This window comes from Nicotiana tomentosiformis, chromosome 11 (genome assembly GCF_000390325.3).
Source record: "Nicotiana tomentosiformis chromosome 11, ASM39032v3, whole genome shotgun sequence".
Classification (NCBI taxonomy): domain Eukaryota; kingdom Viridiplantae; phylum Streptophyta; class Magnoliopsida; order Solanales; family Solanaceae; genus Nicotiana; species Nicotiana tomentosiformis.
The window spans coordinates 8,554,156-8,579,886 of NC_090822.1; the positions used below are offsets into that span (position 1 = coordinate 8,554,156).

Consider the following 25,731-nt stretch of genomic DNA (forward strand, 5'->3'; position numbering starts at 1 on the left):
TCTTCAGACGCCATGTTTGAATGCTTGGAATATGAGATTAATAGTATGATCATTTTGCTTCTCGGTTTAACTGGAGAAGATAGTGTCCATGGCGGCTATTGGTGGGAGGCAATAGAACCGATGGGGAAATGCGGAGAAGACGATGGAATTGTTGGGGGAATTTATGTATAAAATAAATCTTTTTTGTTTTCAAAACTTCTTTTTGACTATTTGGGCCCAAATGCCACGTGTCTCCCTCTTATTTGTCATTTTGCTCAGTCATTCATGTGTGAATTACACGCACCTTATTGTTTTTACTCGTTATGAGTAAAGTGTTCAATAGATCTACTTTATATAATATTAAAGTGTTCAATAGGAAAAACGCTAAGTTAAATTGTCAAAATAAAAACTGGAGCCAAATTTAAGGGGCCCTATACCTATTTGGCCTTGTTTTTTTTGTATGTCCAAATACATAATTAAAATTTTAAAACATTTAAATTTCTTAAAGTGAAAAGTGTTACGAATAACTTTCTTCTCGTACCCCCCTCGCTTCATAAAGTACCGTTTCGCTTACAAAAAGTAATCGTCAATTTACGCCCCAAAACTTTCCCTTTTTACCTATCCCTCTTTCCTCCATTATTTCACATTCAATTCTTACAAAACCCTACAGTTTCTCTCTCAAAATCTCTGTTTTTTGCTGCATTATATGTAATATTACAAAAATTGCGACTATTTGTTTGCCGATTTTGAAGTAAATTTTTGGTATGGATTATAAGTATAAATCGGTAGATGAATCATTACCACAACAACACCAACCTCCTCCTTATAGACAGCAGCATCAGTCTTCAACTCTCACTTACTTCACTCAACAAGCCATTCGTGGTCTGTTCCTTTTCTCTGCATTTTCTCTATTTTTTTAATTTTTTTTTCTGTTCAATGATCTGTTTTTATAGTAACGGGAAGGGAAATTTCGGTTTTATTTGTGTTTGCTGTTAGCTATATTTAGAGAGATTGTAGTTAATTAAGGATTCGGTAAAGTGTACTGCTTTATAAAAATAGCAGCCCGGTGCACTAAGTATCGGGTCTTACCTTGCATTGTACTAGAGGCTGTTTCAGTGGCTTGAACTCGTGACTTCCAACTTTTACCGTAAGTATTGTTGTATATAAACGGCAGCCTGCTACGCTCGGGTCCGAGAACGGGCCCACGTTGTTGGGTATGCAATCTTTACTTTGCATTCTACAAGAGGCTGTTTTTGTGGCTTGGACCTGTGACTTATGGTCTGGTTGCAACTTTTAACGTTAGTATTGTTGTATAGTTTAGTTACTCTAATAAAGTGCAAATAGTTTATTAAGTAAAGAGGGTGATTTTCAGGAAAGTTGGTGATATGTGCTGGATTCAGAAATCTCAAATGTGTGAGTAATATGTCTTAAGTGTTACATTAAAAAATTTATTTTATTTTTGGAAAATTTTAATTTGGACAATTAATTAGTGGAAGGAAATGATCTGTTTTGAAAGGTTTCAACTTTTTTGGAAACAATAAAACCATCAAAGATTTTTTTTTTTTACGTTCTTGACATTGTTCCATTTTCAAAGCAGTTGCGTTTGGATTATTGGTAAAATGCTTGTTGTATCCAAAGAAGAGTATTATTTGCTATCCCTAAAAGTCAGAAATCACTCGTTTCTGAAAGTGTTTTCACACACCGAATGCCCTTTTTCTTTATTCCATAATCTTGTTTCTTCTTTACTATTTCCTAACAAGTATGACTCTCCTAAAGTATCAGTCTTAGCCTTTGTGAAGTTCATTTAAGAGATATATCGACTTTTGAATCGTCTAAAGTCCTGGAATTGTCTGTCTGCATTAACCAAAACAGAATTGAAGCGGATGAAGTGTAGTTACTTACTAGAGATAAATTTCTAAGTTTGGCCTTTTCATTGCTCTCTGACTTCTATTGGCTGAATGCTCCTGCATTGTACAATTTATGTTTGTTCATTGTTCATTGAGACTAAAATATTGCTCTTTGTGATGTTTATCACAAGTTTCAGCTGGCTACATGGCGCCTCATTCTGGAAACGCACTTGATCATTTCCAACACCAACCCACCAATTTGCATGAGGCAATGAGGAGAGAGATTGAGAATCCCACCATTATGCGTGAGGCAATTATGAGAGAAATTGAGAAGGAGCGTATTAGAGAGGAGATTATTGCAGAAGAGATGGCTCGAAGACGCATGTTGGAGTATGAAGTAAGAAGAGAGCTCTTGATGGAAAGACAACTAGCAAAGCTGAGTGGAGAAGGATTTTCTCCTTTTCCTTCACCTGTAATGAGTTTTTCACCGACGCTTCCATTCTTGAAGCAACAGAGTGATGCAGGGTGCACAGAGGAGAGAATCGCAAGATCACTTGAGGGGAGGATGGGAAAGGAAATATCAGTCTCTGGACTGGGTGCAAGAAATGAGATCAGGAGACTCGATATAGTACCATTTGAGGAGCGGATTTCAGAGATTCCTTTTCAGCAACGAAGTGTGGAACCAAAGGTTTCTGCTTTGAAGCCTGTATCCCATAGTGTGGAGCGAATGCTTTCTGAATTGCAGCCCTCTTTGGAGCCTAGCAAAGAGAAAGACAGGATCATCTTGCTGGTCAGTTTCTGTTCTTCTTGTTCATCCTGCATATGTTCGTATTTCATATTCTTTCCTGAATTTGAGGGTATATGTGATTTTCTGATCTATTGCTTTGTGTTATTTGATGTGTTTCTATTTGAGGGATTTTTAGTCTACCTGGAATCTAGTTTCAGCATTAACGCAGTATCTCTTCTTGTGCGGCTTGCAACCTGTATGCTATTTCACGTCAGAAGAAACATAATCTTGTACATGCATAAAACGTAAATTAAAGTGTTGATGGATTCAGATGTTATTTGAAATTAGTCGAAGATGTGAAAAAAGATGTCCCTACTGCACAGTTTTGATATCCCTTGTACACTTATTATAATTGGTAATGTTTTCCTTAATCTTTTGTTTTTCTCTCTCTCTCTTGAGTGGTGGGAGTAGTTAGATAGCACTGTTTATTCTGTATACAATTCAAGATGCATTGCTCTTGATAAAAAACAATTCAAGATACATTGCTAAATTCAGTCAATACATAAAATCCATCTTTATGCTTTAATACCGGTTTGTAACTAACATAATGGTTTGTAAATAACTTAAGGGTCTCTAGACCAATCCAATCCTGCCGATTGCAGCTAAGCTTAGGACTGTGTTCATGTACTTGTACATTATCTTTACGTCCATTCTCTCATTGATTTTTGGTCTCTCTCTCTCTCTCTCTCTCTGTGTGTGTGTGTGTGTGTGTGTGTCCTTAAATTTCCCTTTTCCTTGCATGCTTACTCCTTTTTTCTGCGGTAGAGTCTTAATAGGGTCCTTGGTGTGCCTCAAACATGGCAATCTCTTCTAGCAAGAATGAGGAAGTAGATCAACTCTATTCACCTGATAGTGGTGTAAAATGTACAATAGATGTCCTTGCTTATAACTGTAATAGAATTTTCCTTGAATCTTTATTGGCATGTGGCTGGAATAATCTTTTTTTTAAAATCAAGTAACAAAAATTTCATTAATGAAGAGCCTAAATGCCCGTATACAAGAAGTATGCAAAAATAGAGAACCTCACAACCAAATATGGTTCTCGACAAAAGACACCCAGACTTCTATGCTTAAAGGAATCTCATGGGTGCACCAAAACATAATAAGGGTAATCCCTTCTCTATCCCATCAAGCTCTCCTATTTCTATTTATGTCCCCAAAAGCATACTGTAGTATTATCACCCACTCTAAACCCTCACAATGTGGCTGGAATAATCTAAATGACCTTGGTGAATCTTCAGGACTCCCAGACCCCACTTGTGGGATAACAATGGGGATGTTGTTATTGTTGAATCTTCAGGACAGATTGTGGTAACCTAGTTTTGTATTCTGTTTTAGGAGAAGCTTTTGGTCTTTGCATCTATCATCTCAACTTAGAATTGCTGGTCCTTTTTTAATTTAGAGCTCAACTTTAAAGATTTTATAAAGCTAAGGTAACATAAAGTTATTATTTTCCTAAAAGACTATGTAGTCTTCCACAAACTCTACCAAGGAGGAGTGCTGTGAGAATCCTGTTGATTCTCCTATTCTCTTATTGGGTTTCCCTTCTCGTCCTCTCAACAATGTGACGAATATGCCACGCTTCCACTTTAAGTCGAGTAAAAACATCTCTCAAAGTCTGAAACGTGTCGGTTAGGTTATGGTGAGGATAGACCTAAGAGGATTAAAGGGGTGAACCTTAGGTTGACATGGCAACAGTTCGCAAACCCAAAGGGATAAACTGAAATGATTTTTTTTCTTCTGTAAAGTAATTATCTGACTTAGGTTCTGTCAATATCAAATAAGAAAATATAGTGATTAAAAATGACGAAAGAAACTTACAGTGGAGCAATTTTGGAAGCAACCCTGTAACTTGAGCAATAATTAATGCCATTAGATAGTTATGACTAGACAATCAATGTCATTATATTGGCTAGACATATAATAATGTTATTAGATAGTTCCTACATGCTATTAACTTTCCAAGAAGAAAGCAATTATACTTATTTTGCAATTTATTAAGTTTATAATGTTTTTTGGTTTAGAAATGATATTTTGTTGTATTTTTGTAAACAAAGATCAGCTTTTATCTTCGACGTTATGGATTAGGTAAAAAACAAAAAATCGTTGATTTTATACAATTATATTAAAGAAAGAGTGAAAACTAAAGGAATAAGCAATAAGCTTTGCTGAAAATGTTGAACTACTTTTTATATAGCTTTGTTTCTGAGGGACAATTTGGTCATTTAAGTTTTGTCGTAGAAATTGTACAAATGTACAATATTATTAAAACTATTTTTTATTTTAAGATGATATGTTTCACTAGTATGCATTATTATATTAAATTTTCAGTTCGCTTTGAGTCACGATACAAATAAGAAGCAATCAATATCATTGTCTTGGCTTTTTTTCTTATTATTAACTGTTTCTTTAATACAACATACATGTCTATTTAAGACATTTAATGAAACAATTTTTGTTTAATATTTAGAATATAATTCCCATATCATGCATGCTATCAGTTTTCCAAGTCAAAATCGTTATGTTGGTAGATTTGGTCAATTTAAGTTTTTGGAAAAGTGATAGCATGCACGATATGAGAACTACCTTTTAAATATTAGATGAAAACTGTTTCATTTAACATCTTAAATAGACATGTATTAACAAAATAGTTAATTACTAATAAGAAAAGAAAACCAAGATAACGACGTTGATTACTTCTTATTTGTCTCGTGACTCTGAGCGCATTGAAAATTCGATATAATTAACGATAGGACATTGTGAGAATAACTTAATCTGTAGTAGACAATTGATTGCCATGGATTTAATATTAGGAAAATGCATTTTAAATCTTTAGTAAATAAGTGATTGACTAAGCTTTAGGTTTGTGTTAGCCGTTAGGACATGGTGCAATCAAGTTCTAGTAAAGGCGGGCAATTGCGAGCATGTGTTCATCATATTAATTTACAAGCATGAGAATTTTGTAGAAGTAGAGAACTTGTGAAATGAGATGTCCACTTGGAATGGATTTAGTGAGAGTAATTAAGAAGGCATGCAGGTGAAACCATGGGAATCCATATTGGAGAGGCTTGATTTGGAGAAAATGTGTGGTAAATAAGTTTCTAGTCTAAGTTTAAGGGCTAGAAGATGGTACATTTAATATTTATCGTTGTCTATGGGTTAAGGTTAGAGTGAAGAGATGCTGCATTAATTCATCTCAGTTGAATAAGTGATTAGTGAGGTTTAAGAGTTGGTCCATTTAATATCTTTTAACTAACTTTTTGGATTAATATAGTACTATTGAGTGAGTTGGCTTGATTAACACGTTGTAGCTAAGGCTGGCAGCCGGGACCGGCCTGCACCCGCGGGCTAACCGGACTAAATGGGCTGGGACTGTTTGGCCCGCGATTGGTGGGTTCGTGCCGATCTTGTGGGTCGGTTTTACCATTTAGGACCGTTTAGACCGGGGCCGTTTGGCCCACCATGGGACCGGTCCGCCATGGGACCGGTCCCATGGCGGGCCAAAAGGGCCCAACGGAATTTTAAAAAAAAAAAGTCGTTGGCTCTTCAAATCCCATGGCGGGCCAAAAGGGCCCAACGGTTTTTTTTAAAAAAAGAGTCGTTGGCTCTTCAAAAAATAGCCATTTAACCCCCAACTAATATTTAACCCCAAACTTTTTATTATTACATTCTTTCTCTATTTTCTACTATAAATATCCCCTTATTCTTTCATTTTTCTTATAAAATCAATACCAATCTATCAAAATTTTTTTCTAATTTTCTTCAATACTTGCTACAATTGTTTATTTAATCAAAAAAATAATAGTGAAAAAATTGTGAGTTTGCTGCTATTGCTTACTTTATTCAAAAAAATAGTCAAAAAATATTGAGGTTGTTAGAATTTGTGAAAGAATTGTGAAGTTGGAGAATCGGAGTCTTCAAGTCTTTAACGATAATCAATTTTTAACAAGTTGTCGTCAATTCGGTTAACTCGTTCCAACTCTTAAGTCTTAATATTATAGTTTTGTTTGTTTAATTTAGTTGCTATTACTTGATTAATTAAGATGTCTTCCTTAATCCCGCCCCAGGCTCCCCGATCCAAACCCCGTAGCCGTCCTGCACCTGTTATTCTTGATACAGATAATAGTTTATTACAATTACCGACACTGAATTTTGCCATAATATTGCACCCGATGATTTTTTAAACCATGAATTAATGAATGCTCTCTACACTAATGATTGTACTACTATTAATGAAAAAGATGATGAGGAAATTGATTTTGATGAAACTCAACCGAACGATGATACACCCACTAGTCATGCTCCTGATGTTGACCCAACTAGTGATATCGCTGTTAATCCTAATGATGACTCAACTGATACTCCCGTTACTGCCCCTACTTTTTCTAGAGAACCTACCAAACGGACGAAAACATATGTTGTTTGGCCATTTTTACTCAATTAGTTGAAAAAAGTAAGGCCAAGTGTAAAACTTGTGGTCTAGAGTTAGCTTTTAAATATGCACCAATGCGGTCGGGGATGGGAACTTTGGCTAGACACATAGCTAAACACTGTTACCGGTGGTATTTTATATTATGATCCAAGAAAAAATCGGGAAGAATTGACAAAATTGGTAACTGTTATATGCTTACCCTATAGTTTTCCTTCTGATCCTGCGTTTGTGCCTTACTTTAGAAAAATTTATAATCCTACTTATAAAGGTTTTCCTCGCACAACCGTAAAGAGCGATATTTATAAATATATGCATGAATATGAACAATATTTGTACTACTTATTTACTCATGTAAATTGTCGTGTTGCTATTACAACTGATATTGATAGTAGTAACAACGACTGTGATTACCTTACTGTTACATGTCATTGGATTGATGAGGATTGGATAATGCAAAAGTGCATAATTGCTTCACGACACACATGGCATTTTGTTGCTAGCACAGATATGTATATTTGCTTCATGACCGACAAGTGGGCCGGGCCGCAAAAGAGCCGGTCTCGCGGGCCGCGGGCATGGTCCCTAAATAAACGGTTCAAACGGTCCCAGGCTAAACGTGCTTTTTGTAGGAACGAGCCTGGGACCGGGCCCACTAGCTCATGGTCCCGGGCTAAATGGGCCCAACGACTATATATATATATATATATATTTATTTTTAATTTAATACAACTTAGAGACAAAAAGATGTTAAAAATGCACCTAAGGCAATGCCTTGTAATTTTATTATAGAATTGTAACCTAATATTTGAATTCAAATTTAAATTCCTAATTTGCAAGTTTTCAGATTATGGCCATTGGTCCAATGGCTAATTTTTCAAAAATAGCCGTTGGGACCGTTTGACTTGCAAATTGCATACAAGTTTGACATACTAATTTTTGAATTGAAATTTAGAGACAAATATTGTAAAAGAACATTCAAAGCAATCCTTTATAATTTTATTATAGCAATAAAAAATATAGCGACATCTTTCTTAGTCTTCCTCCCCCCTATGGAATGAGCACGACAAGGTGCTAATACCACCATTGAGAAGCAAAAGGAACTAATCAAAAAGTGCCAAAAATACAAGCTACATATTAATTTTTGAATGCAAATTTAAACTCCTAATTTGCAAGTTATTGTGATGGAAACAAATTTGCAATTATAATATTTAATATATTCTAAAAACTTGCAATTAATTTCCTTAGCTATCTCTTACAAACTTAATAAGTCCTTCAAGGTTCGGAGGAAGTTCCATTAGTGGAAGCGGAAAAGTAACTTGTTCATCGTCGCTTCCATTGTCGGACGAAGCAGCATCCCCAGCAAGTTCAGCTAGCATTTCTTCATAAGCTTCGTCTATCTCTGGTTGTGATTCAGCAAGTCCAAATTTTTTTCTTTCTGAACGAATCCAATCTCTGAAAGTACTGATTTATCCAAGCTATCCCTCATAGACTGTCTATGATCACCGATTTGAAGTTTTGCTTGACTGAAAGCGCTCTCCGATGTCATTGTTGAAGCTTGAATAGTTAAAATGTCTCGGGCCATCCTTGAAAGAACCGGAAAGTGTTTTGTTTGTCCTTCCACCATTGCAAAATATCAAAGGTTACGTCGGGATTCACTTCCTCGAGCCTCTGCGACAAATAAACTTCAAGCTCATTTAGCTGTGAAAAATCATTACTACTAGAACTAAAATAACCCTAAACCCTGCCCAAACACTATATCTTCTTCTCCCGCAATTCTTTTAGAAGATTGAGAATCAGAAGAAGGAGTTGAAACATTTGGTCTAGCATGATTTAATGCAACTTGATAAGCATTATAAATAGTTTCAGCGTTTGTTCTAATTGAGGCTATTGCTTCTGGAAGTTTAGGCTCCTCACCATTTTCAAGTGCTAAACCCTTATAAACAGTTTTATACCAAAATTGAGGACCTCCTAATTTCATACAAGGATTTAACATATTAGTAACACCATAAATAGCGGGAATAGAGAAAAAATATTTTTTAAACTTTCTTCTCATAGAATCAATAACAAGTTGATAAATTTTCCCATCCTGTGAAAAATAAGCCAACAAATTTGCAAGTTCTGCAATATAAACCAATCAGTTAGAAATAGTAGAGGATAATATTGTCCTGAAAATTCTTTTGTAGCAATATGATATTTTTCTAAAAAATCAACAAGCATTTTAACATTAGCCCAATCCCAATTCGTAAGGTAATCGTCATCATCACTTACATGTGCATTAAACGCTGAACTTATAGGTTTCTATAGTCATATGCAAATACCAAACTTTCATACATGTATTTCCATCTAGTTGAATAAGGTTTAGCAACTTTTCTTTCTCTTAGGCCACAATCATCGCACCTTCTAAAATATTCTCCAAGTCTACTTCTACGGTTAGAATGAAAAAGCCAGTTAAGAGCCATTTTAACCTTTTAAATTTGAATATTTAAAATTCTCATACCATCACCCACAATTAAATAATAAATATGACAAATACATCTAACATGAAAAATGTTACTACATGCAGGATTTAGCGTAGTGGTAAGCAAGTCTATATCATTTGTGTTATTAGTAGCATTATCCATTGAAACCGACATTATTTTATCACTAATGCAAAAATATCTGCAAATATCCGTAATTGTGCTAGCAATAAACTGCCCTGTGTGCCGTGAAACAATTATGCGCTTTTGCATTATGCAATCCTCATCAATCCAATGACATGTAGCAGTAAGGTAACCACAGTCGTTGTGACTTCTACCAATATCAGTTGTAATAGCAACACGACAATTTGTATGAGTAAATAAGTAGCGCAAAAATTGTTCATATTTATGCTTATATTTATAAATATCGCTTTTTACGGTTGTGCGAGGAAAATCTTTACAAGTAGGATTATAAATTTTTCTAATGTAATGCGCAAACACAAGGTCAGAAGGAAAATTATAGGGTAAGCACATAACAATTACCAATTTTGCCAATTCTTCCCGATTTTTTCTTGGATCATAATATAAAATACAACCGGTAATGGTGTTAATTACCGGTTGAAATTGATTTGAACTAGTACCTAGGACTAGGTGCACTTTTCCCCTCGGCCAGAACTTTCATATGAAGAAATTTGGCGTTATCATTAGGGTGTTTAGCTATGTGTCTAGCCAAAGTTCCCGTCCCCAGCCGCGTTGGTGCATATTTAAAAGCTAATTTTAGTCCACAAGTTTTATACTTAGCCTTACTTTTTTCAACTAGTTGAGTAAAAAATGGCCAAATAACAGATGTTTGCGCCCGTTTGGTAGGTTCTCTAGAAAAAGTAGGGGCAGTAACATGAGTATCGGTTAGGTCATCATTAGGATTAGTAGCGTTATCACTAGTTGGGTCAACATCAGGAGCATGACTAGTGGGTGTATCATCGTCCGGTTGAGTTTCATCAAAATTAATTTCCTCATCATTTTTTTTCAGTAATATTAGTATAATCATTAGTGTAGAGAGTATTCATTAATTCATGGTCTAAAAAATTACCGGGTGCAATATTATGGCAAAATTCAGTGTCGGTAAATTGTAATAAACTATTATTGGTATCAAGAATAGCAGAGGCAAGACGGCTACAGGGTTTGGATCGGGGAGCCTGGGGCGGGGAGGAGGAACAACAGTACTACTAGTTTCGCCAGTCTTAGATTTTTCCTTATTCTTACTTTTACCGTGCCCAAAAATATTTCTTAAGGAAGACATCTTAATTAATCAAGTAATAACAACTAAATAAAACAAACAAAAATGATATATTAAGAGTTTACCGAATTGACGAACTTGTTAAAAATTGATTATCGTTGAAGACTCCAATTCATCAACTCCACAATTTTTTCACAAATTCTAACAACCTCAATATTTTTTGACTTTGAATAAAGTAAGCAATAGTAAACTCACTATTTTTTTTTTTTGATAAAGTAAACAATTGTAGCAAGTATTGAAGAAAATTAGAGAGAGGTTTTGATAGATTGATAATGATTTTGTAAGAAAAATGAAAGAATGAGGGGTATTTATAGTAGAAAATAGGAAAAAAGTGTAATAATAAAAAGTTTGGGGTTAAAAATTAGTTTGGGGTGGGGTTAAATGACTATTTTTTGAAGAGCCAATGACTTTTTTTTAAAAACAAAATTCCGCTGGGCCCGTTTGGTCCGGTCCCATGATGGGCCAAACGGGCCTGGTCCTAAATGGTAAAACCGGCTCACGAACCCACCAATCGCGGGCCAAATAGTCCTAGTCCGTTTAGCCCGCGGGTTCGGTCTCAGCACGGCCCAGTCGCCAGCTTTAATAAAAACACATCTGTCTTGTTTTAGTCATGTTAGCTCTTCTACTTTACATCCTATGCTTTCTAGGAGGGGTTTAGCCTTTTGAGAGATTTATACGTTATGCAGTAGAAAATGTAAACTTCTTATACTTTACTTTTATTTTGTATAATATTGGCCTGAGATGATTTTAGATTAAGTTTGGTGAGAATTCTTATAACCGACCCCCAACTCGTTTGAGATTGATGCATAATAGTAGTAGTTGTACTTCAAAATTTTGATTCAACTATTAAAGTCGTGTTCAAACTGTGATTTTAGACAATTACAGAGGATTAACTATTTCAACCATATGTCATTATTTATTATTAGTTTAGTGATGAAATTTGCTCTTCAAAATTGCGATTTGCTTACTGTTGGATTAATCGTAAGAAATCTCATCTTGGGAATCATGATCTAAATTTTGAGCATTCTGATAGAAAGACACTTATATCATATTTGACAATGGTTGGAATGAAGGAAGAAAGCTGAAACCGGTCGTTGAATCTAACCTGAGAATGAGAATAAAGGTTGGAGGTCCCGAAGCTCCTGCGACTGCAAGGTTGCATAATACCACAGTAGGCCCCTTCGACTATTATAAAGTACGCCAAACAAAGGGGGGTGGGAGGTGCTGGGTTGGAATTGATGCTTTGTTTGAGCGCAAAGCAGGGACTTGCACGGCATGTCTGAAGAGTGAATCCAGGGTGAGTAAAGAACTCTATGATAAAGTTCCATCAATTGGTTGGCGCATAGTGACACTAACAGAGTAGGAAACTTATATCAGGCTTGGAAATTACACCCCTATTAAATAAAGCAAGACGTCAAACCTTTATCTATAGAAAATGATGGCGCTGAAGATACAGGGAGGAGGGATTCTGACAAATCGTTATGGGCTCTCCAGAAACTCATCAATTTGGTAAATCCCTGGGCATCTCAACCAATGGGTATGCCCTTATCCCTGTCATCAGAAGAAGGAATGAGGCCTTATCCCTGCTTATCAGAATAGAAAGAAATTAGAAGGAGAGAAGGGCTAGCAAGGAGAACAAAAACCTATTTATTGCTAGGGAACCTGAATAGAGATGGAGGAACTCAGTGGACTTGAAGTGATCGGCATCTCCAATAAACTACGGCGAGAGGCATAAAGAGATATGAAAAGTGGAACAGTAAAGAAAGATCAAGCAAATTATCTGATATCCTACAGTAGAGAAGCTGAGTTGGGCTGTAGGATTTAGCTGTTCAGTTATCTTTGAGAGCCCATAATGTGAAATTGAAGGAGAGGTAGTTGTGAGGAGGTAATGGCTGGCGATTGGGGGACCAATACATTACATTAACTGACAAGCCGGAGAACTTCAAAGAAGAAGGGGAATCCGTGTATTAAATGGATTAACTGGACCTGAGGAGAGAGTTTGACAATGAGGCATAGGTGAATAACAATTGGAATCCATAAGGGAAAAGGCAGAGGTTTGCGGTTTCTCTCTCTTTGCATCTCTAGATAAAGCAGGGCACATATTAGGTTAATAGTAGGTTGCGTTATCTGGTAGTTTGATGTACTTTTCTTGTTGTGTCCTGACACTGGCTTGGTGCGAAATTAGTAAAATTATTTTGAATCATAAAAAAAAATGCAGAAGTTCTAACATTTACACTATGCTAATATCCAATGTGTGTTTGAAATCTTGCAATAACTAACGTCACTTTGCATTTGGTATATTAGCCAGTGTTGCTCTCATCAGTTATCTAGATTTTTATGAAAAATTGTGAATAGGCTTTCAGTTCCGTTCACCACTAATCAGGTTGTGAATATTCAAGCAGTGCTTGTTCACGGACTTCTTTTGAGCATTTTGTTGCAGGGTAAGCCTAACACATGTCTCTCTGGAGCAAAAAGGAAAGCTATCTCACCGCTAGTGGAGGTTACCAGTGAGCCTCCATCAGGCAATGTTCCAAAGAAAAATGGTAAAGAGGACTGGAGTTGTGCACTTTGCCAAGTTAGTGCGACGAGTGAGCGTGGTCTGAATGATCACCTCCAAGGAAAGAAGCATAAGTCCAAGGAGGCTGCTTTAATATCACAGAGGAATGGGAAGAACTATAGTATCGGTCTTTTCCCAAAGAAACCAAAAGTTGACGACAATCTCAACATAAAACCGAAAGTTAAATTCTTGCCTGGTAATAAATCAGTGGAGGGAACATGTCTTGAGAGTTCGGAGAAAGAAGGTACAAAGGACAACATCACACCATCTTCGCAATCCCATGCTGATGGCCTGGAAAAAGGTGCAAATGCAGCTCAGGAAAAGAAGCAAAAAACTAAGGAGACTAAGAAGAAAAAGTTCAAATTTTGGTGTGCAACATGCAAAGTAGGGGCTTTGTCAGAGAAATCGATGGAGGCACATAGGACAGGGAAGAAGCATATGGCTCGGCTCCAGGAACTCAATGACCGCGGCGTTGCTAATGAAACACCAAAAGATGTCGAAAAAACTGAAGTGACCGATGATGTGAACCCCAAAGAACAAGAAGAAGCGTTCACCACAGGTGATAACTGAGTTCGGCCATGTTCAGGACAATCAGATTTATGTTAAGATGTAGAGGTTAGAAGAATCGTGAGGTGAACTGTGGCAGCTTGTTATTTGAAATCTTAACTAATCTAAGAGAAGTTTCAGTTTTTGCAAAAATGGATGAACTATGCAAGAGGTGTTTAAAATTGAAAAGCTTTTTGAAATGGCGTTTGGTTGGAAAAAATATTACGGAAAAGTTGAAGGGCCCGTTAGGCTATAAAAACATTCATTTTTTTTAAAAGAATTTCACTTTTTTTCGGTATCATCGTTTTGCCATGAAAATTTTAAATTTCACTTGGAAGTTGATTCGAAATTTGAAAATTTTCAAAAAGCTATTTTTCAAAATTTTTAACTTTAAAACACTCGCGAAAATTCAAAAATAGCTGCAGATTGTATTCATGTCCGAACACAACTCTCTCTAATTATTTTTTTTGGAATTTCACAATTCTTATGTCCAAACACCTACTAATTTTCTCTCCTTGAACAAAAGTTTGGCCATAGTTTATTCATTAGATGTTTCCCTTTATGGTTATATCACTCTTTTGGCGGATAGGAAGTCCATTCCAAGAGGGTACCAAAGAAATAAAATTTCTTGAGTAATATAATCTCATGGAAGATTGTTAGTTGGTTCGAAATGGCAAATATACGATTTGGTATAAATATTGGGTGTAATATTTTTAAATATTGATTGCAATGTTTTTGAACATCGGTGTCATTGCAATGCAACTTATGAGACATTGACCCATATTATTGGAATATTTTCTTTTATTGAATTTAGTCTATAAGCTTGTTTTCTTTAATTTCTTATTTTTATTGTTCTACATTAGTTTTAGTTAATTAAATTTTCTTTTAGGGAAATGTCACTTGAATAAATTTTTAACAATAGTTTATAGTTGATAGTAAGGACTCATAAGATGATACTTTATTCACTATTACTTTATAAGAGGAATTTATACATAATACAACTTCTTTAACGCTTATTTATTAAAGTTACAACTGCTTTTAGAAAATTTCACAAAATACATTTTATTACAATTTTTTAACTTTTTAATTAGATTACTAAGTTCATAAACTCCTAAAATTTCTCCCCTAAACGTGGGACACGGGCACAAACAAATTGTTAAGTGGTCAGTTACACGTTACCTAATTTTTTAGACTCCTATAATATCTCAACCATCCCTGTATTAATCATTAATACAATCAAATCAAATTCACTCTCAAAAGAAACATGCCTTTTCAGTTTTAAATTATAGATGGTTTTCATTTTTTTTCTCCCTTATAACCTCGACAAACCATACAAGGCTTGGGAATTTTGCAGCCGAAAGTGTTCGCTTTCCCCAAAGTTTTTTTTGACAATGTATGATTTTATATTATATATACTATATTGTTATTGTATATGTTAATAATATATATATTTTATTGTATACATTTAATTATATATACATTATATTTGTTTCCCCCAAGTTTGCTTTTTATTTATCTCTCCATCAGCAAAATGTCTTTACTTTCCCCAAGTTTTTATATGATGTATTATTGTATATAATATGCTATTGTAAATTTTATTTTATTTAATTTTATATATATATATATATATATATATATATATATATATATATATAGTATATCAAACATTGAACTGGAAAAAAAGAAGAAATATTATTAACAAATATACTATACTAGTATAATATATACTAGTATATACACACACACACACTATGTATTACTGTATATTTTCTTTAGATAATGATTCCTTCAATGTATCCAATAAAATTTTGGGTATTCTTAATTTGATTGGTTAATTTTGCACAGTTAGAGAGACATGAGATTTTTTTGATGTATCAACATGGTTATGAGATATTGTTATAATTGTCATAAATAATTAACAAAATGGAGAATGTTTAAGGGCTAATTATGGGATATGTTATTCCCCTTTAATAGGAAATCTGGCGCACTTGTAGGTATATTTTTATACATTTATTGTAGAATATGTTATTCTATTATTAGTTGTAGATTATGAAATATTTTATAAATTCCTAAGTAATTGTGAAAATTTCCCACTTTATAACTTGTCGATCATGTGTGTTTGGCCCCAACGATAACCAATTTAACAAACTTGAGCATGAAATGACCGAGCAATTGAGGAGAAAACCTACTGAAATTGAACATGCAAATGAGAAAATACAAGCATTTATGAGGGGAAAAAACAAACTAAAATGGATAAAAGAAATTATAAAATGGATAAACCAAACTATTTTTTTTTTCAAAAATTTATCTGAACTGGTCGATTAGTTGTACTAGTTGTGCAGCTTTTACCCTATATTTAAAACTGCATGTTATGGGAATAGTAAAAAAGAATAGGGATTTTTGGACTTTCATTATTTATGTCGTAAGGTCTTAATTAACTTTTAGTACAAAGGAACCTTTTGATTGTTCTTTGCGTTTCTAACAAGGTATAAAAATTATAATAAGTCGTATATTAATAGTTCAAAATATTTAAAACACATATAATTGTGATAAAAAAAATAACTCATTTGACTCTCGAAATCCGAACACTTTCACATAAATTGGGACGGAAGAAGTGGTTGCTTAAGCTTGTTAAATCCGGTAATCATAAAAGTGTATTATATATATATACTATTATTTTGAGAGCGGCTATATAGTGCCTGTTTGCAACAAATTATTTGTGATACAAAAATAAATTGTAACCACAATATAAATATGAAGAAACCTAATTTTATTGATAAAATGATGCGGGTACAGTTCTGTTTGTTCCCTTGATTCTTCTCTCTAGACCGTTCTCCGTGATTCGAGGGCTTAACCAACGTATTTCTCAAACGTAGGATGATGCGAACTTCCTTAGGATATATTTGATCTCCAGGAAAAGGAAGAACATCCGTTGATCACTTCGGTGGCTTTGAGAAATCAATATTTGATCTATTTGTGAATATTCCATGAAATTTTATGGAATTTCGAGATGCTTTCAAAGGGAATATGTGGGCCCCTTTTATAGGTGTAGCTAGGGTTTTGGATAGAGTACCCTTTAAGCTAAGGTTTCAGGTAGAATAACCTCCAAGTTAGGGTTTCAGATAGAGTAGCCTCCAAGAAATTTCAATGGACTCAATTTGTACTATCTTAAATTTAGAATTTTGCCCAAATTTCATATGAATTTGATCCAATAAAATTTTGATGTCTACAGTGTCATTTCCCTTTTTGTTCTCAAAAGAAATAGTACTATTATTAAACTAATAAACCACTCAACTAACTACAAGAGTTACAAATTGCATCTTGAATTAAAGAGATCGTTGGGTAAATTTCACGTGAAATCAAAAAAGAAAAATAAGTTATTTATAAGGTATTGGATATTTTTAATGGTGTGAGACTTTTTGCAAGATATCGTACAGGCTTGAACCCAAACGAATAATATCATATCATGCTAAAAGTATTTTCGAACTAGTTTAACTTAACAACTGGTATCCGATCCAATAGTTTGGTGAAACAAGTACGGAGATAATAGAGTGTAGCGTAGAGTGATGAATCATGTAAAACTTAGTTTAAAGGAGAGATATCTACACCTACAACATAGTGATAGTAAGAAAGTTAACCACTCTCTCCAATATAAAAAGGAAATAAAAACAATTACTTAACAAAATAAGCTAAACTAGTTGCTTTATGTAAGCTTCTTCACATGTCACATTCCACCTCTCTCTTAACCATGTCTAATTTAATGCATCAATAAAAAAAGGGCTATTGGATTAAGACCTTTCCTCTTCCTTTCTTTCCTTCTTTCTTACACACATGCACATAAAGCCAATTTATACATCTCAATCAAACAAGAACTCATAACCCCTTTTGGTAGTACGTGTTGTTTATATATAGAATATGGAAATGATTTATATTTTCCTACACTTCGCTTCTCTTTGTTTATATTTAAGATTTATAAAAAAAAGCAATCGATTTAAAGGAATTTTGTCATTACAAACTTTTATTACATTATTAAGGTTAAAGATCTTTAATAGCCAAATATAGCCTCAAAGAATACCTTGTGGGACCAAATACTTCCCCCTATATGGGAGCATATTCAATAAATGGGACCATTTAAAAAGGGCATATTCAATATTGGATAGGAGTGGTATATTTGTGTCAAAGTATTAACGACATGCAAATTCGTTCAATTTCACATAGTTCAAGAGTATATTTTGATCTTTTCCCTATAGAATATAATGAAAAAAGTTCAGAAGTTTTTGAGGGGAATAGTAGCCGAGGCAAGATTTTCTTTAAAATATTTAAAATAAAAAAATAAACATGCAAAAAGCATATATATATATATATATATATATATATATATATATATATATATATATATAATAGTAATTTTAATCTTATATATACAATATAATTGTGCCCCTATTGTTTTGCTTTTCATCTATTTTCTGATTCTTGTGATGTTGTTATTTATTCTATAATTTTTATTGATAGTACTGATATATTGTCTCTTTTCGTCTTTTTGAGGCGAAAGTCTATCGGAAACAGCCTCTCTACCTCTTCAGGATAGGGATAAGATTTGCGTACACACTATCCTCTCCAAAGCTCACTAGTAAAATTTCACTGGATCGTTATTGTTGTTATTGTCGTAATTGTACGACACAACATTGTTAAAAAAGGTAACCAAACTTTCAAGAAACCAACAGCTTTTCTGCCTTAAATGGGTAGACATAATAAAGTACCCTCTCCCCACTAACACTAAAACTTACAGTTTTTTCTGTAAGCCAATGTTTTCAACCATTCTGTAGTGAAGTCCCCTCTTTCTCTTTTGTCTCCCAATAATTTTATCTTTCCTCACTAAAAGAATTAGAATATTTCCTTTCAAATATTTTCATTTATAAGACTCGAATCAGAAATCTCTGATTAAAAATAAAAAATATATTTTCGAACATATCTTCTTACCGGTTTGAGTTTGGTGGAGATGCAAATCTTGTTTTCTGATAATAGAAAATTCTTAAGGTTTATCTAGCGCACTTTTCGAAACTCGATAAATAATTAGCTTTCTATCTTCTTCATTTAAATACCAATTTTTTTTGCTTGTTGTATAGTTTGAATTCGTGAACTACACCTACATCATAAATTACGCGTTACGCTATTAACACTAAATAAAATCTAAATGCAAAATGCAACCTATAACTTCTAAATTTGAGTTAAAAATAAGCTTTGTTTATATCATCTAGTACCTATCTATAATAATCAGGTAAAATTACTAGCTTACCCCTACCCTGTTAGGGGGGGGGTGTAGGGACCACAAAGAGGTAAGAACAAATATCTCCAGAGCCATGGCTGCAAATAGCAGACTCAATGGTTGGTGATGAATATTTTAATTTCTAAAAATAAAGTAGAAATCCTAATGACGAAATTACCATCAACCTATTTATAATTACTATTTCAATTTTTGAAATTTATGGGAAACTGTTTGATTTGATTCAATACGAATTTTAAGATTTCAAAAATTCAATGGTTGGTGATGAATATTTTAATTTCTAAAAATAAAGTAGAAATCCTAATGACGAAATTACCATCAACCTATTTATAATTACTATTTCAATTTTTGAAATTTATGGGAAACTGTTTGATTTGATTCAATACGAATTTTAAGATTTCAAAAATTTAATGGTTGGTGATGAATATTTTAATTTCTAAAAATAAAGTAGAAATCCTAATGACGAAATTACCATCAACCTATTTATAATTACTATTTCAATTTTTGAAATTTATGGGAAACTGTTTGATTTGATTCAATACGAATTTTAAGATTTCAAAAATTCAATGGTTGGTGATGAATATTTTAATTTCTAAAAATAAAGTAGAAATCCTAATGACGAAATTACCATCAACCTATTTATAATTACTATTTCAATTTTCGGAATTTATGGAAAACTGTTTGATTTGATTCAATACGAATTTTAAGATTTCAAAAATTATATTGCATAATATTTTTGACATATAATCCACATATATATATTATTACGAAATAACAAAATTATTATAAATAAATACAATAATGAGAGTTTGACATGCCTTTTATTTTATTTTTTAAAATTAAATTTTTATATCAAGCGAGTTCAATAAATCATATTACTAAGAGTAAAATTAAAAAAAAATAAATATACATAAAAATATCTTTTTTTTAAAGTAAATTAAGAGAAAGTATAGCATAAAATGGGATATATGAGAGTACGGTCAGACCTCTCTATATCTCTATATAATAACTATTCAATATAAAAATTAAATTTTTTTCGAAATCGATTTTTATATTATATTATAATATATCTCGTTTATAACAATACTTTACTATATCTCGGAACAAACAGATTGCTATAATGAGGTCTAACTGTACTGATAAAAAACTAACCTATCCTTTTTGGGTGGGGACCACATGGCACACAACAAATATTAATGGCTGACAGAGTTAAGAAAAGCTTCACAATCATGGTTTCCAATAGCAGACTGGTGAATGAATCTTGAACCAAAGTCAAGAAAGATAACTTCTTAAAAGGAGGGTAAAATAGTAAAAACACAATTGGCCACACCATAGGCAGTAGAGTAGTATAATAATAATAATAATAATAATAATAATAATAATAATGTATAAAAAAGCCCATCACTATCAGTAGAGGAAACACCAGCCTAAAAACAAGGTACACAACACAACCACAACACCTTTGCCATACTTATCAGAAAAAAAGAAGCATCTTTCCCTCTCTCTCTCTCTCTCCTCTTTTTCAGCAAAATCCATAGCCTCATCACTTTCTCTCTCAAAAGCAAAATAAATACACACACACACACAGTGACACCCCCCACCCCCAACCCAACAAAAGTCCACCTCACAAGTCACAAGTTAATTCTTTTTCTTCTATTTTGTAATCTATATGACTGCTATATAGCTACATATATGTGTATATATCCTAATTCTCAGAAAGCCAAAGAAATGTAAGAAGATGATTCAAGAAACATGGAAATTCCACCCCCTACTCCCAAGTCCCTCACACCCCAAACATTCCACCCCCTAACCCCCCCCCCACCAAATCCCTAGCAACCCCAAACACCTCAAGAAGAGTCCACAACATCATATACATTCAAGAAAAACTCAAAAGAAATCAAGAATGGACATACACAACCAAACCCACTTCACATATACACATACAGAACCAAAAGTCATAATTTTTACCAGAAATACCCTTTCTGCTCCCCCCCCCCCCCAAAAAAAAAATAAATATGCCCACCCCCTCCCCCTCCCTCTTTCCATCTTCATCACTGTCTTAAAAGAACAACAACAAGAAACAATGTTGTTGTGTATTATGTTGTGTACTATTATTATTACTGTTTTTTTCTATTTTCTTTTTTCTTGTTTACCGGTTTATGTGGGTTTGTCTTGGTCAGAGTTTTTGCTAAGGCAAGAACTTTCTCACCACAATACACTCTCTCTATCTCTTCTCCACCCACCCCACCACCCCCCATACCCCCAATTGGTTCTGTCTTTTCTATTCTTTTCTCTATTACCCTTTGCCCTATTTGTTTCATTATTGTTCTTATCTTTCTCATTTCACACGCCTCTTTCTCTTCTTTTTCTCTCTTCTGCGGCCATTCCTTTTTCTTGGTTTCTTCATTTACATCCAAAGATCGGTTCTTTTTTGTAAAGGGAAAGTATTTGGTGTTTTGATTTCTTTGTGATTTGATTAAATATGTCTAAGAAGATGAAAAGGGTTGCTTTAGATTCATCAAAATATGTTGTTTTTGAGGATGCTAAGGCCAGATTAAAGCATCAAACTTTATTTCAGGACTTTCAAGAACTCCATAAGGTAAAAGTTTGGCCCTTTGGTTTGAAGATCTATGCTTTCTCTTTGATGTGTGTGTGTGTGTGTGTGTGTTTGGGGCTTTTGTGTGGATCAGTTGGTTGATTTGTCTCTATTGGAGTTTGTTGTTGTTAGGTTCCTTTTGGTATGTATGTTGTTTAGGAACTGTTGTTGGTTTTGATCTGTTTCCTTTTGATGATTCTTGGGTTATTTTGTGTCGTCTCTATGTTGAAATTTTGTGGATGAAGCTAACCCTTTTCAGCTCTCAACTGTTGGAGCTTTACCCTGGATTTGATTTTTGTTCCTATGTTTTTTTTTTGTTTTGTGACGATGACATGAATTGAGCGTAAATGGAGAAATGACGATTCATATAGCCGACCCCTACTTGTTTGGGACTGGCGCATTAGTACTTGTTGTTTGTTTGTTTGTTTTCCTTAGTTTTGTGAATGAAACAACAACATACCCAGTGTATTACCACAAGTGTGGTCTGGGGAGTGTGGTATATACGCTAACCTTATCCCTACCTTGTGAAGTAGAGAGGCCGTTTCCGGAAGACTATCGGCAGTTTTGTGAATGAATTGTGTGTGCATTGAAGAACTTTTGTTTCCCTAACCTTGTGCCATTTAGAGTTGAGAACATTTTCAATTGCTTGCCCTTTGAGAATTTTAAAGCTTCCCTAACCTTCTACCATAGTTCAATTTTTATATGCTAGAACATTGATTAATCTTTGCTGAATTGAGTCGCATACGAAAGTGTGGTTGCGAATATTCAGTTAATTTACATGTTTAACTTATTAATTTTTGTTTGCAGGAAACTAATGACATGAGGAACAAATTGGAGGATGCAAAGATGAGGAAACAAAGATTACTTGCTGAAGTTCAGTAAGTATTCTTGTTGTGGTTTTTTTTCATTATTTGGGTTTTGTTTACATTTATGTTAGTATAGGTTCTAATAAGAAGATTGCCTGAGGTCAACTTAGTCCCCGACTTTGAAACTAAATCGTCTTGATAATTGGTTGTAGATTAAATACTATGTCTGACATTACGTATATCGCATATAGCATAGATATTCATGTAAAATTATTATAATGCTTACTTGTACTAAATTCTGAACCCATAATTTTAAAAGATGCAACGATATGATGATAAAATCTTAATGGAAACAAGCCAAGTTTAAATCACGGATCCTCCTCCGGCTGATGCAACTGGTTTTCGAAAAATATTTGCAGAATTTTCCCTTTTTCTTATTCTAAATGCATTCCACGTAAATTTGCAGTTTCTTGCGCCGAAGGCAGAAATACCTACTGCGAATGAAGTCTAGTCATCCGGAAGAGCAAGAACGACCAGCCCCAAATCCAGAGTTTTATTGTAAAAATGGGATGAAGGATCGATTTCCCAGCAAAAAGGAGGCAAACCTATACAAACTGCCCCCTCTTCCTTTGCCAAAACAGAAAGGGAAGATTCAGGCTTCAAAGGAAGCTGCTGCTTCGCTGAAGACGCCTCCTGATATTTTCATGAGTCATAAGCAGACGTTACGTATTGCAAAAGATGTTGTTTTGCATAGTACAGTTTCAAGTTTGAACCATAAATCAAGGGTATATAGTGGAAAGGAAGTGCCGTTTCAAAAAGCAGTTCCAACATTTGATTTGAATCAAAACGACAGATCATTCACCAGGAATGGTTCCGTTTCGAGGAGCACCACACCCGTCTTTGATTTGAATCAGGAAACTGGTCATGGTGGGAAAGACGTCGCATTGCCAAGTCGAGCTCCAGTGATCGATTTGAATGAAATCTCGGTAATTATCTGAACATGAAACCTCAAGTACAGTGTTATACGTTCCTCTCTTCCATTTTATGTGACGTTTTGTTTTTAGTTTGTTCCAAAAAAAAAGGACACATTTCTATATTGGAAAAAAATTAACTTTAAACTAACCATTTTGTAAGAGAAATGTTATGGCATATATTTAAGATCACAAGTTTCAAAAGTATTTCTTTATGGCTTAAACTTTGTGTTCAGTCAAATACATTCACATAAAATGAAACGGGGGAAGTATTTGCCATACATTTTATGACTTAACACGTTTTACACTTGTTGCCTTTGACTTCTAATTTGCAGATGGGGGAAGAGGAACCACAAGCAAATTCTGAACCAATGAAGTTTGAGGATCCAAAGAGAGGTTTTATCAGAAACCTAAACGATGATCAGCCTAGCGATTTGAAGTTATCGATATGCAGAAATGTGGGAGAAGGCACTTCTCGTGTTGAGAAGCGAAAAATATCATGGCAAGATCCTGTTGCTTTGAGGGTTTGATCCATCGTTTACGGTTCCATTTAAAATGTGGTACTTGAAACTTTTGATCTAGGGCAAGCACTATTAAAAATTGTAGTTACCCAAAGAGGTCGTGACTGGCCCTCGGGGATTTCTCGGTTATCAAAAAAGAAAGAGAAAAAGAGGTTTATTTTCTCCAATATGATGTAGGTGTGTTTTTCTTCTTTTTGTATAAAGAAAACTCAGATATATCTAGTGATAATGATATACATTGCTATATTGATTGGCAGTGATGAAATTATAGTCAAACATAATTCGTTTTCTTCAGCAGTTTTCTTCGAGAAGTTTTGATCACAGTTCTTTGTTTGTTGATTTCTATATTAACTTCTTTGTTAAATATGTAAGCGTATTTGTGTAGCTATAAAAGTTTCTCATTGAGAGTAGAATTAGAAATTTAAGTTAAATTCTTTCTAAATTTAGAAATGGATAATTCTTTTTGGAAGTAACAAATTAGAGAAGAGCAAGTTTCTAATTCCAGAAGATTATTGCCCTGACTATTACAAATCAAAGTCTGTATGTCTATCAAAGTCTGTTGTAATGACATACGAGGTGCCCGTGTATCCGCTGTCGGACCGAAATGAATGGAATATACCAGCACATATATCAGAGGAAGATGTCTTACCACCCAAATGGAAAAGACCTCCTGGAAGGCCAAAGAAAAAGCGCGATAAGCCGTTCAGTGAATTGCTGCAGAAGAAAAATCAACATTCATATAGCATATGTGGGTAGGGAGGACATAATAAGCGTACTTGTAGAAATACTCCACGTAGGACTTAGTTCACATTCTGACTTGTATTAGTGCTATAACGACGTGTCATAGATTCCAGTGACATTTTGAAATAATACATATTGATTAGTTGGTATATTTGGATTTTTGCGTGAATACATTCAGGATATAGTTAGTTGGTGTATTGGATTATTGCGTGAATACATTCTGCTGAATATAATTTAGTAAACTGTTGAATACATATTGCATTTATATTTTAAATAAATATGAATACATACAGGTGCAGTTAAATCTGAATACATAATTGCAATATGCTGAATGCATATCAATACAAAATGACTTACACAAACAATACAATCTGGAAATATTTGGATACTTATGAATACAAAATGCAGTACACATACAACATACTATGAATACATTCGAATACATCTGAATACAAAGTGTATATCATATACAGTAGAATCTCTTGAATATATATATATATCAATACATAATACATATACAACCTGATATATTACTTTATATATAAATACACATATACATATCTATACAATCTGCTAAAAGACCATTTTTAGTAAACTGATGAATGTATATCGTATATATACATCTGTTGAATACATACGAATACAACCTATTGAATACATATGAATACTGCTGCACAAAACATTGAAACATCGACTGAATACTTGAAATTATCATATATAAACGCTGTGGATATAATGAATAAAATGAAAACATGATTTTTTCTTAACTGAACACCATCTTTACCAAAACAATATTCCAAAAATAGTATTCACATAAAACTACCTTCCAAAACTATATTCACCTAAAACTACTCTAACACTATCTTCACCGATGTATCCGAATCCGTGATTTGCCTAACAATCTTTGAGGG

At 33.9% G+C, this 25,731-nt stretch overlaps 3 protein-coding genes across 4 annotated transcripts in view; 2 read left to right on the forward strand and 1 right to left on the reverse strand.

Moving 5' to 3' along the window:
• LOC117273584 (UPF0057 membrane protein At4g30660-like) overlaps positions 1-25,731 on the reverse strand; it is a 148,424-nt gene that overhangs the window by 22,304 nt on the left and 100,389 nt on the right. The gene's annotated exons all lie outside the window — the stretch shown is intronic.
• Positions 565-14,101, forward strand: LOC104120929 (uncharacterized). 2 transcript variants are annotated; one of them, XM_009632801.4, is made up of 3 exons: positions 565-861; positions 2,018-2,616; positions 13,239-14,101. In XM_009632801.4, exons 1-3 carry the CDS (start codon positions 744-746, stop codon positions 13,923-13,925), a joined length of 1,404 nt encoding a protein of 467 aa, XP_009631096.1. In that variant the 5' UTR covers positions 565-743; the 3' UTR covers positions 13,926-14,101. The 2 variants fall into 2 exon arrangements, with proteins under 2 accessions (XP_009631096.1, XP_009631101.1); XM_009632806.4 differs by having other exon boundaries at positions 569-861; positions 2,024-2,616.
• LOC104120937 (uncharacterized) lies at positions 21,283-24,373 on the forward strand. Its single transcript, XM_009632818.4, has 4 exons — positions 21,283-21,784; positions 22,589-22,659; positions 23,054-23,573; positions 23,894-24,373. The coding sequence occupies exons 1-4, from the start codon at positions 21,668-21,670 to the stop codon at positions 24,086-24,088; spliced, it is 903 nt and encodes a 300-aa protein (XP_009631113.1). The 5' UTR covers positions 21,283-21,667; the 3' UTR covers positions 24,089-24,373.